The following is a 19600-nucleotide window of genomic DNA, read 5'->3' as shown; positions in this document are numbered from 1 at the left end:
TAAAAAGACTCAGTGTGAAGGGTGGACACTCACATCCCATCAGAAGCACTAATTTAGATTGGCCCCAATTTCCCTTATGTAGCCTGAAAATGCTTTGCCATGGAGGACAAGCATTTTTTCAACTGAATCGACAAAAACTATTTTCTTACCTGATTTGTTATACAATTAAGGATAAGACTGCTTGGCACACACACACACACACACACACACACACACACACACAAAAGAAAATCCTGTCTCCATCCATCCATAAACAATAAATAAAACCTGTCATGAATATATGTGATTACAGAAAATGGAAAATCTATGAGATGTGTATGATATAAGCTTTATGTGTTATTTTAAGGCATATGTTGGGTAAAAAGGGGGCAGTATTGGCTGGGTCAAAAGTAACTTATAGTAACATTTTCCTTCTCTGCCCAGTACCTGAGAATCTCTCCTCTGGTCACTGGTGTTGAGACTTTGTAGAAACAGAAACTTTCTAGGCTCTGAAGAGGAATTTTTACTCTAATTTCATTGATGTGGAATGCCTTTTCTTTTGTCTCCCTCTCAGCCTGGATGAAGCTTAAAGCAGAGACAGTCACAGTTGTAAGTATGATCCACAGTGGTAAGAAATTAGAAATCCTTTTCAAAATACATAACTCTCATCTCTGCAATTTACAGTATTTCTGAAAGTGAGGAATACAGTAGCACCTTTAGAATACCAGCCACTTACACAGTTTCCCCACCAGCTGCCATGAAAACACAAAACATATTTCTCAAGTCTAAATGCAAAGCAAGCTGGCCAGAGCTCTACAGGTGCTGGGTCTGGGTGGAACAGCCTTACACCCATGCACCTCACACATACACTACTAACCAAGCATACTGGTGAAGGAGAGTCCCTCAATTTAAGAGAGATACATTTCCTTCACATTCTTCCTGTGCTTCTCCTCTTCCCTCCTCCAAAAGGTAAACTCTTACATAGTTAATAAGCAAGCCCCTGAGCTCTGTACCTGCATGAGGTACATACCATCTCTTGTATTGTGGACTGAAGGCTTATCTCAGAAGTTGAGACTTATAAGAGAACTTGAACAGACAAGCCTGCAGAGAAACTGACATTGGTGTGTTCTGAGGGGATGTTTGAGTTCTTTTTAGTCAGAACCCATTGTGGGGAGATTGCTGTATGGGCGGGAGTCTATTTTATACTTTGTGAGTGAACATCTATGAGACTCTCTTGAAATAAAAGTTTTCCTTTATGGAGAAATGAACCATGAACTAGTGTTTAAATCAGCAGGATGGCTGAGATCAGGGGGAAGAGAATGGTTGGATTCAGCAAATAGGTTATTGGTAAGTATATCCTACACATATAATTTTATGAGTTGCCAACAACACCCAAATATTGAGTAGCTTTGAAATAAGAGGCATCAATATAATTTTTAAGGTAAAAGTAGAGCAAATTTATCTTATAAAAGTGTTCTTAGGTTATGTCTCTTCCAAGAAGAATTTCACTAGAAAATTCATCTCCCTCCATAATTACTTTTAAGACATAACAGGTTGAAATTCTTCATATTGTTAGATATTATAAATTCATAAAGATGAAAATTATGCTTGAAAAGGACTGACTTTGGACCACCTTCCATGGGTACTCAGTGCTTTGGTGGGATATGGTGGATTCCTTTGGTCAGGGTGCCTCCAGGACACCACTGCCAAGTGTGGGGGAGTAGTTTATGCATGAGAGACAGAACAAGGATGCTAGTATGTGAAATTCTTCAATAGAGTAGAAATTTCATATAAGCCAATAGGTTCAACTTGTTTCTCCACAAATATTATTTTATGTTTTAAATTGAATTTGCTAAATAGAACCCAATTGGCTTGTGGCCTATGTAGCCACTATTAAATCAAAGTCAGGGAGATGACAGGAAGAAAAGCTGAGGACTTGGGTGTCTCACACTATATAGATTCAGTCCTTGAAAGCTGGGTGATCATACCAATGTATTTGCATTCACTTGATATGAATGATGTTTCATAAATATAAACAGATTTATATTTTACTTTTCTAGCCTCTTCCACTCCCATCCCCTTATGTCTGGTCTTAATCCAGTAAATTATGTGAAATTAGCACTTTTATATATTCTCTCTGTGTATTATTTTACCTTTTTTTCTGAGTAATAATTGTACTTACAATAGATAATTAAAATAAAATTTTATGGTTTCCAATAAAATTAATTCAATTTTATGGGTGAGAAAGATGAGAAGTACAGAGATACTGGTAGCAAAATTTTAGTACCAAAATTTTAATAATGCCAAAGCATTATTAATGAACTGGTGGGACTGTTTTTCCTATCAATGGTGGGAGGCTTCTGAAGAGTCTTGTGAAGTTACATACTGGTATCCAGTTATAACAAAGAACTAACATCAAGAACCAAGTTAGTTTTGTGTTATAAAAATATCAAAAGAGTAATAATTTCAGGGGATTTTTTCTTTGGGATTTTGCTACATATTCATATCTCAAAGTATAAAATAATTTTGTTCATCAAAATATATCATTGATGATAGCCATTGCCCTTTTTTTGCATCTAAAGTTGATTTGACTTGAAAGTTAATTATAACTATGAAAATTTTAAATTCCATCTATATTTCTTTCACACTTTGGAAAACATTTTCACGACAAGGGCTTATGAGTGCTGTATACTTGTCTTTGCAAGATGAAGATAATCATTGAACCTGTAATAGCATAACATACAAAAGATACATACTCTGGGGTTGTGTTTTGGTCTAACAAAACACAACTGTTAAGGTAAAATGTTGAACTCCAACTGAACTAATCCAAGAACCCAAAGTTAAAATACTGCTTACTTTTAGTAGTTTGGAATAGAGTAATAACCTTCTGATGTTCAGAGATAATCAACATCATTGAATTCAGCAACATGAGAATTTTTCAAATCATATTTTTTTCTCAACTGGAAACTTGTGGATAATGCATATACACCCTTCCTAAACCTAAGGTGAGATTATTAAATAAAGAAATTCTAGGTAACAATGATAGTTCCAGAGTAAAAGAGGTCACAAAGAGAGGAAACCAGGTCAAAACTCACTGCAGTTCATACTTGAACTCAGACTGTCCAGGAACACGGGGATGAGGTCAACATGAGTGTGTCCCAGCAAGCAGTGACTCCACACATGTGGGCACTGGTGCCCCTAAGAGTTGCTAAGGAAAGATATAGAAGGGGTCTTGGCATAAGAGAGCTTCTCGGATATTTGCTTACATGTTTTACAGATTTCCTTGCAACGACAATTGGCAACTGTTTCCAATATCCAAAAACCATTCATAAACATCACCAACTTACAGATTCAATAAGGGATTAGCAAGAATATCACTTTAAAACTCAATGTGTGTGTGCGCACGCATGTGTGTGAGTGTGAAATGCATGATAGAAATGGTTGCCAGGTACTCCGGTGCTGCTCAAAGGTAATGTATAACTTCAGATAAACTGAGCAGTGTTTTTCCTTCCTACTCCAAGTGGTCACTACTGGTCTGGGGACAGTGAAAGTAAAGGGTGAAATCTAGTGCTCTTTACTCATCACCACAGAAATATTTAGAGATACAGGTATCCAACCCAATAGACCAAGTTGAAGAGCAGGAATGATGTAGGGAAAAAGACCCGAGAATATGAGTCCAGCTCCAAGATGTCTATGTGAATACGCCCTTTTTTCCAAGATCCGGATTTGCATTCTTCATAGCAGCAGAAGAAGCTCTGACAGTCTTTGCCATCCAGACACTCATAGACGCAGGTATCTTCAAATTCCTGCCAGTACACAGAATTGTTTAAAGTGATCATTGCAGGTGGTGGTGGCCTCACGTCAAGGAGAGAATAGTTCTGTAGGCAATAAGAACAACACAAGAATCATCATGAATGCAATAAGAACAGCCTGAGATAAATCTAGCAATTAGGTGCATGTTATATCTGTCCACCAAATAAGGAGGATAATGCCATGCCTATTCCCACACATCCCCCATCCCTGAACTGGACATTTCAGTCTTTTAGAGTTCAGTCTGCCAATTAAATATTTGAAAATCCAATGCAAAAAAAGTACAATGCAGATTTCAAAAGTTGCATATCTCAAATTGCTGGTGAGGGAAGCTGAGCACATTTTCAGATATGTATTAACCATTTCAAGTCTCTGTTCTGCCTACTTTTCTGTTGATTTGGAGTAAATATGTACATATTGTATATAATCCCCAAATATTAAGCACTACATATATTGAAATGTGGAGAGATAAATTTGTTTTTCCCTAATTAGTAAGTAGTAAAAATATGGTATTATAAGACTGATGGCAGAATCTTCTTGTTCAATGTAATTAAGGTAAAAAATGAGCTTTCAGTGTGTGGTGGCCAGACACCATTTGTCGCATATAGAGAAATAGCCAAAAATGTGTACAATTGGAATGTTTATTTTCTATTTCCCAAGCTCTCTTCCTGACGTGGAAAAGTCAGTGTACGGCCTGTATAGGAGAGGGGGTGACTTACGTTCACTCATAAATGAGATGAATCACTCTTAACCTTGAGAAGTGTCTTCATATAGACTTGCCAATTCCTCAGGCACTTGTTTGAGCTCTTCCAGATAACTATGAACTACGTATTAAATTGAAATCTGTTAAGAGGTTATATTTCTAAATTTGACTGAATAATGTGAGAGTATTAAGGATTATAGTTGCCTTTCTGCTTTAGTTTTATTTGTGCTGGTTGAACTGAGGGACTGAAGTGTGCCAATGGAAGTAGTGAAAGCTGAAATCAAGGGAGAGGTGAACACACAAACCCAGTTCTCAGCTGACTGGCTAGATCTGTTGTTCCTTGCTTGGGGAGAGAGACCTTCCAAAATTCATTGGAAAGCATCGTGAATACCTCTTATGCAGCTGATCCTTTAACAACATGGATTTCAATTGTGCAAGTCCACTAATATGCAAATTTTTTTCAATGAATACAAGTCCAGTACTGTTAATGTATTTTCTTTTCCTTATGATTTTCTTAATCTTTTTTTCTCTAGTTTACATCAATGTAAGCATATAGTATATAGTACATATAACATACAAAATATATGTTAATCAACTATTTATGTTATTGGTAAGGCTTCCACTCAATGATAGGCTATTAGTAGTTGAGTTGTTGGAGAGTCAAAAGTTATATACACATTTTTGACTGTGTGTGTGGGGGGGGGAGAAAGGGCAGCACCCTTAATCCCTGCATTATTCAAGGTTCAACTATATTTTTTAAGGGTCAACTGTATTTTTACCCAAAACTATTTTTACAAGGAAACAGTGTACATCTTTTCTTCTACTTCTGGATTTTAGTTTGATTGAATATGCTCATAGCTATGTGAAGCCGAAAACCAGAGAAAAGCAGGTAAAAGCATATAGCACTCAGTGTCCCTATTGGTAAGCTTTGGGGCATCTTTTTAATTCAGAAGTATTTGTGTGTGAGGTCCAACCCAAAGTGAGACATCCCAGACCACATGTTCACTAAGCATTGCCTACTCCACACATACCAATGACCAGTCAGGAGCATCATGGAAAACCTTCTACCTTCTTCCACACCTTTGGGCAATGATAGAAATGAAAGCTTTGTTGTTCCATAGGCTCTACTGTGGACACATCTCCTCAAGGTTAATAGTTCTTAAACCTGAGTGGGTATAAAAAATCCGTGGGGGCGGGGGGGGGGGTGGTTGCAGAAAAACAAAAAGTTGATTCCTTCTGTACTGCAGTGCATTTGAGGAATCTGTATCTTTTTGGCAAGATTCAGTTGGAAAAATCTGCCTTTTTAAAGTAATTGCATATGTGTTTTGACAGTGTTCAGCCAGATATTCATCCTTTCATTTCATCAACACTTTGTCCCTGTGTAGTGTAGTGACATACAGATGAGAAGCATGGCCATTACTGGCAGGACAGGCCCAAAGGAAGATGTTGACTCAGAATGGGCATCAGAAGGCTCTGAAAGGGTGGGGACAGCTCCTTAGAAATCTAAAGGGTGATCAAGGAGCTACAGGCAAATGAGCAGCCGGGTTTCTGGAGGCAAGGAAACCCTATTCACTTCCTCATTTAACAAACTAAAAACTCATGATTACGGGGCACCTGGGTGGCACAGTCGGTTAAGCGTCCAACTTCAGCCAGGTCACGATCTCGCGGTCCGGGAGTTCGAGCCCCGCGTCAGGCTCTGGGCTGATGGCTCAGAGCCTGGAGCCTGTTTCCGATTCTGTGTCTCCCTCTCTCTCTGCCCCTCCCCCGTTCATGCTCTGTCTCTCTCTGTCCCAAAAATAAATAAACGTTGAAAAAAAAATTTAAAAAAAAAAGTCATGATTACAGAAACATAAATAAACCTGATCTAATAATTGAGGGCTTTTAATAAATAAGTAAATAAATATGGAATAAAATTAATTGCATCTTATAATATTGAAGATATTATTATTCTATTATTGAAGATATTATTAACAGCCATATGTTAAACTGCTTACATACTTTTTAAAATGTATATCTCTCACTTATCATAAAAATTTCAAACTGGGCTCAAAATGGAGATTTTAATTAATGCATCTCCAAGGTCACCTACAGCCTGACTCACTCCTGCTTTGCCTGCAGGTATGATGCAGTCCCTTGACTTCCCTGGAAACCTGTGCTTCCTGGGTGGCAAGTTCTACTGCACATATGAAGTGGTTAGCTTTGCATTTTACAGGTTAGGAAACTGAGGCACAGAGATGTTCGAACAGCTTGACCCAAAGTGCATGCATGAGTGTTAATGGGCCTGCCTCCTCTCCCTCATTGCTCAGAGACTGATCATCTCTGCAGATGTTGGTGATAGAGGGTCCCTTAACTAGCCTAACCCTGTGGATCTTTCAACATAGAATTGAATACATTGACAATTTTCATGAAAAGTTTGAAAATTCCCTTTTTTTTCAAAAAAAATTAAGTTTATTTATTTTGAGGGAGAGAGAGAGAGAGAGAGAGAGAGAGGGAGAGAGCGCACAAGCAGGGTAGAGGCAGAGAGAGAGAAACAGTCCCAAGCAGGCTCTGCACTGTTCGCACACAGCCTGACACAGGATTTGAGCTCAGGAACCATGAGACCATGACTTGAGCCAAAGGCAGAGGCTTAATGGGCTGGACCACCCAGGCACCCTGGAAAATTCCGTTTTTCTTTGGCTATTTTATGAACTTTTGTTTAAGATCTCTCTGTGTCTTCTCGCCTGGCCTGGAGCCCTTTCTCTCTGAGTTGTTTTTCTATGTACTTTCTTCAAGGTCATTACAGTTTTCCTCTTAAAAACAAAAGAAAACAATTCTGATTTTGTGAAAATTTATTATTATTATTATTATTTGCTATATAAAAGATTCTTTTTTTTGGCAATATCTTTTGTATATGAAAGGTGTCAATATTTCTTCTTCCACTCCCAGCTCCCTGGCTGTGTGTGATAATTTGGTTTCTAGGCCTCACGATATGTGTTCTGACTTGTCTTTGTTTACAGCATCCCCATTCCCAACCCTTTCCATTACTTTTCAGTCTGTTGCTATTTGGAAGCATTTGCTGGCAAATCTGTAGTTCTCTGTGGCTTCCCACAGCTATAAAAGTGGCTTCAGCACTCACCTCTGTCAGAACTAAAATGATACACTTTCAGAGTATAGATAACCAAGCAGTCACTTTTAAAAAACATGTTGAAAGGCACTAAACATAAATTACTGACCAGCAGTTAGAAAACCATGTATGGTATATAGGTGGGCATAAAGCATTCAGTGTAATTAGTATAAAGGAATACAAGTAGTTATATATAAATTTTGTTATATGATAAAAGGGTAGCTCACATCAGTAATTTTAAGACATTTCTCTATTTTTCAAAAGTTAAATTCTTACTTCAAGCCATATACTTAAAATTCAGATGCATTACTAATTAAATTTAATAATATTATAAATTGTTGAACCTTCATCAATATTTATAGGGCTTAATTTCTCCGTATTTCAGCTTCCTTGTTAGTAGAATGGGTGAGGTTACATGAACTCACACATGAAAGCACTTACAACATAGGGTCAAACAGAGTAAGTGCTCAAAAGAAAGTGACGGGAGTTAGATCATTCTGAGGGTAGGGAGGACCTTCCCAAAGAGGACACAAGAGGCAGAGACCACAAAAGGAAAGACTGATAGATTTGGCAACAGGAGACTTAATACATGTGGAGAAAAGCACAAGAAATGACAGTGACAACATGGCCATAAAACTGGAATAAAACTACTTAAAAAACATATTAATATGCTTAATTATTCTGTATGCACGTATATAAATTTTATGTTATATAAAATATAATATGCATAATATATGATATAAGTAACTGGAAGATAGTTACTTTTAACTTTAAAAAAGTTAAGACATAAATAAGTTATAAATGTTATATAAAAACTTACATAAAAGAAGACATAAAAAGCAATTCACAGTAATAGAAATGCGAGTAAAAAAATAAACAAGTGAAATATATTCAACTTTGTCAGTAATCAAAGAAATGATAAAGGAACATTTTGCAGGAGCCATTTTTCTGTTTGTCTATCAAACCTAATGCAAGGAGAGTTATGGGAGGTGGGTGTCCCACACTGCTAATAGAGCCAAGCAACTCTTCTGACCCAGCCATTTTGCTTATAGGAAATTATATTAATAGTCACAGGTATATACAAAACTGCAATGATAAGAATATATATAAAAGTGAAACGGTGTGTATTAGCCCCGTTTCCAGCCACGACTATCTGTGCGTCAATCATTGCATATAATTCAATCATTAAAATGATCCTATAAAATAATATTATAATGCAGAAACTTATTCATAACATTTTTGAGTTACAAAGCGGAAATATGTATGTATATGCTGATCCCTGGGTAGAAGGATTATGATTATTTTGTTCATTTTCCAAATTTTCTAAGTTGGATATTTAAAAAAAGTATACACACTTTTGAAAGGAGTATGTGCAACACTCATTGTTCTTCAATATATGCATACATAAACAATAACATATTCAATCTTAATTTAGAAGAGTTCTCAGAAATATTTGCACCTTCAATGCTATACATACGGAGGGGGCTTGTAGGCTTATTCGCTCATGAATCCACCTTGAGGAATCTGGATGCAATAACTACAAGAAAACCAGAAAAAAAAACAATTAGAAACCTTCTGTGGAAATCTGCATTACAGATCACCTTAGTTAAGAGAAATCATTCATGTGTGATTACATCAATCCATGTCACTGGTAGGTAAAGTTGAAGAGGTACTTTATGGTTATATTCATATCTTCAGAATATTTGTCTTTTTTTTTAATGTCTTGTTGAATTAGCTATTTATATAACAGTGTAGAAGATCCTTAGGAATAAGGATCATTTATTGCAAACTATCCTTCCCCTACCTTTCCAGAAAATCTTTGCTACTGGAACTTACCGATGTTTTCTTCTTAGTGGTAGTTGGTTTTCTACAACTTGAATAGTAGTTGAGGGTGGCATACTCCATCAGAGCAGCAAAGACAAATAAGAAGCAAACAGTCACAAAGAGGTCCATGGCTGTCACATAGGACACACGGGGCAAGGAATTCCTGGCAATGGTGCTAAGCGTGGTCATGGTCAGCACTGTGGTGATGCCTGTACAGGGAGGGGATAGTTATCAAGTTGTAAAAGGAACCACACAAATTCCTCCACTCCAACAGTGTTTTATTTTTAGGTAAATCCTCGTTGACATTGGATAAATGTAATAATACTTTATTTTTAATGTCTATATAATTTTGCAAACAACATTTCCATAGAGCTTTTACCATAGTCTTCACAAAAACATTAAACTACCTGAGTTAAGTCAACACCTTTCAATTTATTCAGAAATTCTCAAATTGTCTCATATTTTCTCTTTTAAATATTTTTTAAGTGATACAGTTTGCAGTCCCCCAGACATTTTCTCTGTTCCACATCTCACACTATTCTTTTGCCAAATAAACCATTTCCTTTCTTGCTTTTTCTTTATGCAATTTGTGAACTCCCACCCTTCTTTAAGACCAAGATGAAGTACCACTCTTTCTGAGGTCCTATTGCATGCACCTCAGAGTTGATAATGTGAATCTGCACTACCTTGTGCCTTCTATGTACCTCATTTCTACATTAGCATAGATAATTGCATATGTCTTTATGGTTTTTGCATGTCTGTCTCCCTGAATAAATTGTGTGATCATTACAAGCAAAACTGTATCTTGCTCATCTTTGCTTACCTGTCAGCAAGAATTGTGCCTAACACATTTTAGGCATTCGAATGGAATGCGTTGATTCGTTGATCAATTAGTTAATTCATAATACTTAGTGTTGGTCTGACTTTGACTATTTCAATACTTAGTGAGTCAATTCTAAAGATTCAGAGACTGTGGAAAAGATTTAGAAAAGAGACACCCATGTGATGGATGGTATAAAAGGAAAAAGAAATGAAAAGAGGATAAAGGCTATGAAACATGAAAAAGAATGAAATGACTGGATAATTATTATGCAAAACAAGTTAAGGCTAATTCAACCCTAGATGAGCTCCTGAGAAATCAGAACCTGCTAGAGCTGTTGGACACGCAGGCTAGTGACATGGATCCTGGAATCACAGGAATATGGACATTAACACTCACTACCTGTGTGGCTGAATGAGAGTACTAGAAAATATCTGCCAGGCAGTAATACTCAGTGATTAGGTAGACATGATAGATAAATGCACATTAGTTCCCACCTTTACTGTAGCATCATAGCTCCTGTGTAGTGAATGCCTCCCTTACTTCCTCAGGGAGGGTAGCCAGGGCCATTTGGAGGATGAGGCTAACAGCACAGGGTGGACAAGTTAACCATGTGTAAAAGATATTGACCTGGAAGTCAAGCCCCCTGCCTTGCTCTCAGCCTTCTCAGCATTTGGTCATGTAAAATCACTTACTTTCTTTGAATCTGTTTCTTTAATCAGTACGGTGAAAATGGAATGCCTCCTTACTGTAGGTGGGAAAGTTGCCATGCTTCATGTAAAAATGGTGTGTAAACTTGGGGCACCTGGGGGGCTTAGTCAGGTTGGTTAACCATCTGACTTTGACTCAGGTCATGATCTCATGGTTCATGAGTTTGAGCCCTTCATCTGGCTCTCTGCTGTCAGCACAGAGTGTGCCTGGGATCCTCTGTCCCCCGATCTCTCTCTGCCCCTCTCCTACTTGTGCTCTCTCTCTCTCTCAAAAATAAATAAATATTTTAAAAAATGCTGTGTAAACTTGAAAAGTCTACACTGATGGCAGGTGTATTTTTATACAAAAAAAGATTTTGTAATGAATATCCAATTTAACTTTAAAAAAAATATGGTGATCATGTCATGCCTACAGAATATGTAGGTAGGAATTTTTTCATTAAATTTGGGGATTTTTAACTTCATTTCTTCAAAAATTTTTATCTTATTTTATTTGATCTCATTCTGTAACATCAGTTACAGCTATGTTATACATCTTCATATTGTCCAACAGACCACTGGGATTTATGTTTTAAAAGCTTTTATCCCTATCTTCTTCAGATTAGCTAAATTTTGTATGATGGTCTTCAATTATGCCTGAACTTTTTTTCTGCTCTCTTGAATCTGCTCTTAAGGCCATTTAATGAATTTTTCAATACAACTATTATACATTTCATTCTAGAATTTACTTTTTAATATACTTTATTTGCTGAGATTATCCATCTGTTCATTCACTAACATTACATTTTCCTCTAAGTCCTTTAACATTGTTAAAATAGCTGCTTTAAAGCCCATGTCTGCTGACTCAAAATCAGAGTTGTCTTTTTATATTGACTTTTTTTTTCCTTGATCATGAGTCACATTTTCCTGCTTCTAAGAATGTCTAGTAATTTTTTATTATATACTCAATCTTGTGGATGATACTTTACAAAGATTATGAAGTATGCTATCCTTTTTAAAAGCATGTTAAATGCTTTCTTTTGGCAGATAGTTAATTTACTGATTGTTCTTGATCTTCTCATGGCTTGATTTAAACTTTATTCAAAGCAGTCCTACAAGTGCCCCTTTAGTTTTAAGCACAGTCTTTCTGGTATCTCAACTAAATATTCTGGTGTTAATGACATTTCTTCACTCTTCTGGAGTGTAAATATATTATCTTATCTTCCAGCATTATGTATTTCTAGTATCTCTAGCCCCTTAATGCCATAGTGGTAACTCTTTGACAGGACTTTCATAGTCTCAAGTTGTGCAACCAATACTACATATTATATTGTTTTGAAGCTGATTTTTAAAGTCATGCTTACCTGGCACTTGTAATTGTGAGGTAATAACCCCAAGAACAATTACTAAATTTGTGTTGTAACTTTGCTGGGTGATTTACCAATTTTATTATGCATTTTCTAGAAGTATGCAAAACTAACACTGGCAACAGATATTACAGGTTAGTTTTTTTGTTTTTTGTTTTTTGTTTTTTGTTTTTTTTTGCTCAACCAGTACTTTGTTGTCGAACAAACAGAATAAAATGAATACAGAAAAAGCAACATGTAATGTGAGAGGTTTTGCAAGGATTTTAAAATTGGGGCAGCTCCCTCTTTTTTCTGAAAGACATTTTTCTGGGAAAACAACTATATATTTAATATATATTACCTGTTTTCACAGGTCAAAATATTGAAAGTTAGGTAATATTCCTGTCATAAAGAAAAATTGATATAAAATGTTACACAATTCTAAAACCACTGAAATTTAATGTTTTATTAAGAGGACTTTTTTGGGGGGGGGTCAGAGGAAAATTCATGAAGACTTTGAGATTTAGTGTGTAGATTATAGCTGAAAAGAATGATCACTTTCTTGTTTGATGGTAAAGTTGCTATAGACAGTCTCTTCTGTTATTGAGAGACTATTTAATGATATCGTGTCTTCAGTCTTCAAAAGTGCATGAAAAGTTGTGTGTCCGTACACTGATGTAATGAGATTTTCAGCATGACAGATTCACAGGACATGACTACATTTTTATGATTGACATCATCCTTAGAGTATCAATGATGCAATTGATTTGTTCTGAATTCCCAACCCCAACTGATTTTAAGTGGCACACATAGAATTCTATTGTCAGAAAGAAGAGTCTAACTTGACTACTTAAAGCAATCCAAGTACATTTGACTAAAGTCTTTTTCACTGGAAGTATTTTTATGAATACTTCTGTGTTAATATTATACAAAATGGTGGAAGAGTTTTTTGTTTTTTGTTTGTTTGTTTGTTTTTTAACTCACCTAATGCTGTTCTTGCTGGTGTAGCATCTTTTTTGATCCAAAATGACACCCAGGATAAAACCACAGTCAGTATACAGGGAATGTATGTTTGAATAGTGAAGTATCCCATTCTTCTACTCAATTCAAAATATATAGTCATGACAACATAATCACCTGTAATAAAGTATTGTCAAAAAGTAAAACAACTTTCTTTGGTTAAAAAATAATTCAGGGGCAATAATTTTGTTAAATATATGACTTGGATAAAAATATACAACTACAGTAGTAAGTTGTGAAAAAAGGTCAAAATGCTGGTGTTCTTAAACTTAATTTTTATAAACTTTATTTTATCTATGGCTTTCAAGGCATTTTACTGGTCACCGGAAAAGACACACAAACAAACATATTAATTGATAGAGGAGACAGACATGCGCATCTATTCTTTGACATATTATTACATAACGAGCTATTATTGCTTGAGTCCATCTGTGTGTTGCGTGTTTAAAATCAGGGGTAATATGATAGAAGAAGATAAGATTCAGTAGGCAGAGAGGGAAAGATGAGGACCTGAGGCCCCCGGTTAGGGAAAAACACGTATTTGGAAAAATTCTGGGAGTGTCTGACCACAGGAAAAGCCCCCAGGCATAAAGCTCCTCTTAAGAATGTAACAGACCCCACCTACTCCCTCTCAGGTTTCCCTTAGGAATTTAAGGGAAGACCTAGGTGTGGCCATAGACACCCCCGCCCCCCCACTGCTTTTAATGGAAATGAGCCAATCCAGAATGGACAACCCAGCACCCAGAGTCATCCAGAGGGTAAGGGCAGAACCTGAGAAGGAACAAGGGGAAAGGGAAGGGGAGGGGAGGGCTAACCAAAACCTTTTAAAGCAAGGACACTTGCCTAGTGTCGCAGGCATTCACTTTTGAATGTCTCCTTTCTGTAAAGAGAGCTTTCCTACTATTCTTACTTTCTAATCTTATATTCTAATAAACTTTTGCCTGCTGCTCATTTTGTGTCCACGTCTTAATTCTTCAAAGCAGCGAGAAAACAAATCCGGGTATTGTGGTTAAAAAAAAAAAAAATCCTGCAACAGTAACATAACAAAATCCATCCTCAAGTAGATCCACAGTCATTTTGTTTTTTTCAATAGTAACAGAGCTATACATAAGCTTTCATACATAAATTTGTGTAACAATTTTATATTTCTATTTTTATAGCATAATTTTAGCTTATCAATCTTGTACTTTATGTTTTACTCGATATTTTTAGGTTGATGTTATCCTTTCATGACTCCAGCAGTTAGGCTGTGCCAACCCAGAAAACAAAAAGAAATCATTTTATGACTTTGCTTCCTCCTACTACAGCAAAGCTACACCATAAAAGAGTTGGGAGGAAAATAGTTGTTACTAGAGATTCCATAAGATTCCTGGTGGATAAGGAGAAGTTGCATGCTTAATACATGAGACATTTTATTCCAAAATCATCTCTATTTTGTATCTTTTCTGCATAACCTCCTGCTGAGAGGATGTCTATCCCCCCTTCCCATTTGACTTTCATTCTTCAACATACTGGATTGTCTTTCAGCACCTGAAATTCAGTGTCCAGACCTGAACTATCATATCCCCCACACCAGGCTGTTCTCTCATCTAAGCCAGGTCCTTCTCTCTATTCAAGGCACAAGTCCAGAAACCACCTGTCACTTCTTTTCCCTTATTCAATTCCTGCATTGCTCTCAATTCCTTTCCCCGCAAGTACCAGATTCTTCTCATAGTCCCTGGCCTATCTCCTAACAACCAGTCCTTTTCCACTCCAGACCATTCTATGTCCTACCATCAAAAGGATCATTATAAAACATAAATATCATTATGTCCCCTTCCTTATAATCCTTCACCATCATCTTGCTACCTTTTTATTATTGTCATGACTTTAGCATGGTCTCTACTATTCTGCATGCAATACTCATTTCCCTATAGTCTCCGCACTCTGGAAATCAGATTCTCCCCAGGTCCTCAGACATACCAAGATTTTTCTCCATGGGTCACTAAGTTTCTTCTCATCTACCTAGGATGCTCTTCTTTTCTTTTCCCCTGCATCCCAGTAGTTCCACTCACCTTCAAATCTCAGCTTAGAAATCATTTAGTTCACCACGAAGTCCTCACTGAGCCTCTCCTGACAACTGTTATTCATTCATTTCTATAATTACTAGTATATTTTTCCAGACCAAAAAACTGGTTGGGTTATAGAATATATAATTTTTTTTAACCAGTGTTACTTTATGATAAACAATTGATTAGTGTTTATTTATTGAAAAGATCATAATGAAATTTCCATTTTTAGTTTAAAAGATTAACAAGGAGAATATATTGAGCCCATATAAAAACTGCCTTTCAATAATTAGAATTCTTTTTGTAGTGTTCTGTTGTAGCTATATTCAGGATGGTTGATAGAAACATCAATGTTGAGATCATTTTCTGAGAAACATTTAAAATTTTAAGCAAATTAGCATTTCAATGCAAAGGAATCAGAATGATTAACCTGAAGCAATCAAAGGACACAAAGATATATTTCTAATATGAATGCCAAATTACATAATTTCCTGGGGAAATATTGTTGAATTATGTGCAATATTGAAATAACTTTTAACCTTTACATAAAATTTCAGTTAAAAACCAAAGAGAAAACAAACAGTAGACAGAAAAAACAAACATAATAAATCACTCTAGTAGTTATGAACATAGCCCCAACGGAATATCCAAACAGTTGAATAGTTTCTTCAGCCACCATTGTAGGTTCCTGAGAAAGATAAAGAGGGACAATTCCAGAGCAGATACACAATTCATTTTAGCAAATTTCTCTGCTTTCCCCCAACCTAAGGTAAATGGACTCTATATACCTAAGGTAAATGGACTCAACATATACCTTTGACTAACTCAGAGATCTGCTGAATGTCCCATCATCAGGTATGAAAGTGAGATGGAATGTCAGGGACTCATTCTTGAGCCTGAGTCTATAAGTTAATTGGCTCTTGGTGAGGTTTTGGGACACACTCCAAAATGCAGTTCCAGGGAACTTCATGGTTCCAAATTTCCAGCTTCCATAGGATACAAATAGCTGGGGAAGAGAAGCAGGAGGAATTGTGGGTTCTAGGCCCACTGCCCCTCACAAGAAGACCAACACATAGCCATTATACCACTCATCCTAAATTGGAAGGAAAAGGCCATAGGATCCTAATTTCTAGTTACATCACATATTTCTGTACACACTTAATTGGTTTATGTAGGCCTGAGGTATAATATGTCCTCAGGGGAGGTGAAAGCCCTTCCCTATATCTGTAAATAAGTGGCTGAAAAGTTTCTCAGACAGGTCAAGTACATGAGTAAATTATATTTGTCATTAGTTTTAGGGTTCTTAATTGAAGAATGATGTTCCTTCTATCTGCTCCCTTTCTGCAAGTGTACATATATCCACACATATACATCCACATACATAGACACTCACATACACCCATTGACCCGGTCTACTCCAACTTGGGTGTGAAGTCTCAGGTCCTGCCTCATGCTCCTTGGAAGCTTTCTTTCCCTCTCTGTGATGTTTAATCATGCACCATGATCAATGTGTAGCTTTCCTAATGCAGTTTACAAACTGGACCAGAATGGTTTTGATTTTCTGTGATCAATTCTTTTCAAACAAAGGTACCTGGAGTCTTGGTTGACTCTTATGGCAATAATAAGGATCTAGCAACCACAGAGATCTCCATAGTCAACCCTGGAATGTGCCTGGTGCCCACTTTCTGGGGGGAAAATGGCATAGAAATAGTTGGGGAGAGAATGAGAAACTTCTCTGATCCATCAAGGTAAAAAGTCATCTTGGGCCCAGTGGATTTAAAAGAAAAAAAAATGGCTCTTTTTGTCAATAGTTCATTTTTGTGACTTTCTTTCCCTGAGCCAATGTAAGGAAAAATATATGAAATCATTGATTACTTTTTGAGACAGCATGTGTAGTACTACTTTTTAGCACAATGGCACAGAGTAGGCAGTCAATACACATTTAAGAAATAAACATTTATTAAGCTAATACTATGTTTTATGAATTTGGAAGTACAAAGATTAAGAACATGCAGAAAGTTCCTTCAAGGCTGAAGAGTAGCCACATCTTTCATAATACCCCAGCATTGTTCCCAGAGAGAACTATTATAAATCAGTACTTATTCCATGTCATAGATAACCTTATTTATTTCTCCTTAGGCAACAAAACTTCCTTTGAATCTCTTTTAAATATCATTGTTATTTCTCCACAGACTTACTCTCCTTCTGATGGCCTTGCCTTCTCTCTGCCTTACAGTGGTATTTTCTCTTGGTCTCCTTTCAAAATATCCTAAGTTAATACCTCTTAAAAGTCAGCTAAGGTGTGGTAATCAGCAAGCAATGTTATGTATAAAATAAGCCTAATCTTCTCTATTTTAATCTTCAAGTTTGCCCTGGGAAAACTTACCTTATTCTTTTGCTTTTGACATTCGTACATGAAAATAAATTCTTGATTTTAAGGAATTAAATTTATCAAGCTTTTATTTTATTGTTAGCGCCTGGGTGGCGCAGTCAGTTAAGCGTCCGACTTCAGCCAGGTCACGATCTCGCAGTCCGGGAGTTCGAGCCCCGCGTCAGGCTCTGGGCTGATGGCTCAGAGCCTGGAGCCTGTTTCCGATTCTGTGTCTCCCTCTGTCTCTGCCCCTCCCCATTCATGCTCTGTCTCTCTCTGTCCCAAAAAAAAAATAAACGTTGAAAAAAAAATGTATTTATTGTTAGTGCTGTTGTCTTATCCTTGAGAATCTGTTTCCTAACCTAAGATCATATATTGTACTGTTTTTGTCTACAAGTTTTATTTTTATTTTTATATTAGCTGATCGTTCTTCAAATTGAAAAATTTAAATTCCATGATCAGTTGTCATAATATCATTTGTTGCTACCCTCATTCATCTTCAGTGCCACCTCACATATCCTTATAAGTATGGATCTGTTTTATTCATGCATCCAGATATGTATGGATCTGTTTCTGCATGTCAATTCCTGCACAATTACCATACTATCTTAATCATTAAAACTGGAAGACCCACCCTAAAATGACCTCAAATTAATCACACATTTGTACATTTCTCTCAGTTTGAGTGTGGGAAGAACCTGTGATTTTGTTTTAGCCAATAAAATGTAATCTCTGACTTCCTTGATCAGATTACTTTATATAGTACAGGTGAATGGATATTGAGATCTGTTGATTTCAAGCAAATCCAAAGAGAGACTGTGGATGGGCATGACTCAATCAGGTGAAAACCCTTTGAAGGACTGGGACTTTCCTGAAGAGAGATTCTTCTTTTAGTCTTGTAGCTCTATGGCTACAAATAATAAATGCTGCCAACAACCTAATAAGTTTAGAAGTAGATTCTTCCTTAGTCAAGCCTCCAGATGAGAATACCCCAATTGTAAGCTATGACAGCTTAAATAGAGGACACAGCTAAGGCAAATCCATTGCTTTTTACTCACATAAACTGTTGAATTATAAATGAACATTTTGTTTTAAGTCACTAAATTTGTGGTAATCTTTTAGACAGAAATGAAAAATTAAGGGGGAGTGACATCAACAAGATGGCCAAATAAGATGTTCCTCAAACATATTCGCTCTCAACAACACTCATTTGGCATCCAGCCACCTTTGTGTCTTTGTGGGAGCTGTGGGATCCAGGTAGGAGACTGTGAAATCCTGGTGCTATTCAAGAATGAAGACAGCCGTTTTGAAAAAAACAGACTTTTACCAAGGCAACTGACTCGTTGAACCTAAAAACAGCTCTGTTTGATTCAGAACTCATCCATAGCCACACTTGTCTTTTGTTCTGTTGCTAGCACCATCTGCCAAGGGACTCATGAGCAGTAACACCTACTATGCATTAGGTAATAGGCATACAGAACTCGATCCAGCTGTGGACCAAGAAATGGCTTATGAACTATCTCCAGCCCCTGGACCAAGAAATGGCTTATGAACTATCTCCAGCCCCTAGACCAAGAAATGGCTTATGAACTATCTCCAGCCCCTGGACCAAGAAATGGCTTATGAACTATCTCCAGCCCCTGTTGGTCACTATCTGGGAGTCTCTGAAGAACACTGATTTAGACGTTTACCCACAGATGAGAGGCCTTTGTGGAAGTCCAGGAGTCAAACAGAGATGTTGAAGCACACTGCTAGAGCAAAAAAAAAAAAAAAAAAAAAATCCAAGACTGGACACATTGAAGAGGGAAAGAGAAACATTTTGACTTTAGTCATATCACCCACCCCCAAAGTAGCACAGCTCAGTTCCAAGAGAGATCTTCTTGGTCT

The 19600-nt window shown here is 36.8% G+C and overlaps 1 protein-coding gene across 2 annotated transcripts in view; it reads right to left on the bottom strand.

Annotated features, from left to right (window-relative positions):
• Window positions 1–211: 211 nt before the first annotated feature.
• GABRG3 (gamma-aminobutyric acid type A receptor subunit gamma3) overlaps window positions 212–19600 on the bottom strand; it is a 686498-nt gene continuing 667109 nt past the window's right edge. The window contains exons 7-10 of one of the 2 annotated variants that reach the window (XM_027067862.2): window positions 13259–13411; window positions 9432–9628; window positions 9055–9132; window positions 212–3857 (exon numbers count right to left, since the gene is read on the bottom strand). In XM_027067862.2, coding sequence (XP_026923663.2) covers window positions 3576–3857; window positions 9055–9132; window positions 9432–9628; window positions 13259–13411 — 710 coding nt within the window. In that variant the 3' untranslated portion in view covers window positions 212–3575. The remainder of the gene's footprint in view (window positions 3858–9054; window positions 9133–9431; window positions 9629–13258; window positions 13412–19600) is intronic. The other variant, XM_027067864.2, reaches the window with a different exon arrangement.

The sequence above is a fragment of the Acinonyx jubatus genome, chromosome B3 (genome assembly GCF_027475565.1).
Source record: "Acinonyx jubatus isolate Ajub_Pintada_27869175 chromosome B3, VMU_Ajub_asm_v1.0, whole genome shotgun sequence".
NCBI lineage: Eukaryota > Metazoa > Chordata > Mammalia > Carnivora > Felidae > Acinonyx > Acinonyx jubatus.
This window is presented reverse-complemented; position numbering and strand designations above follow the sequence as displayed.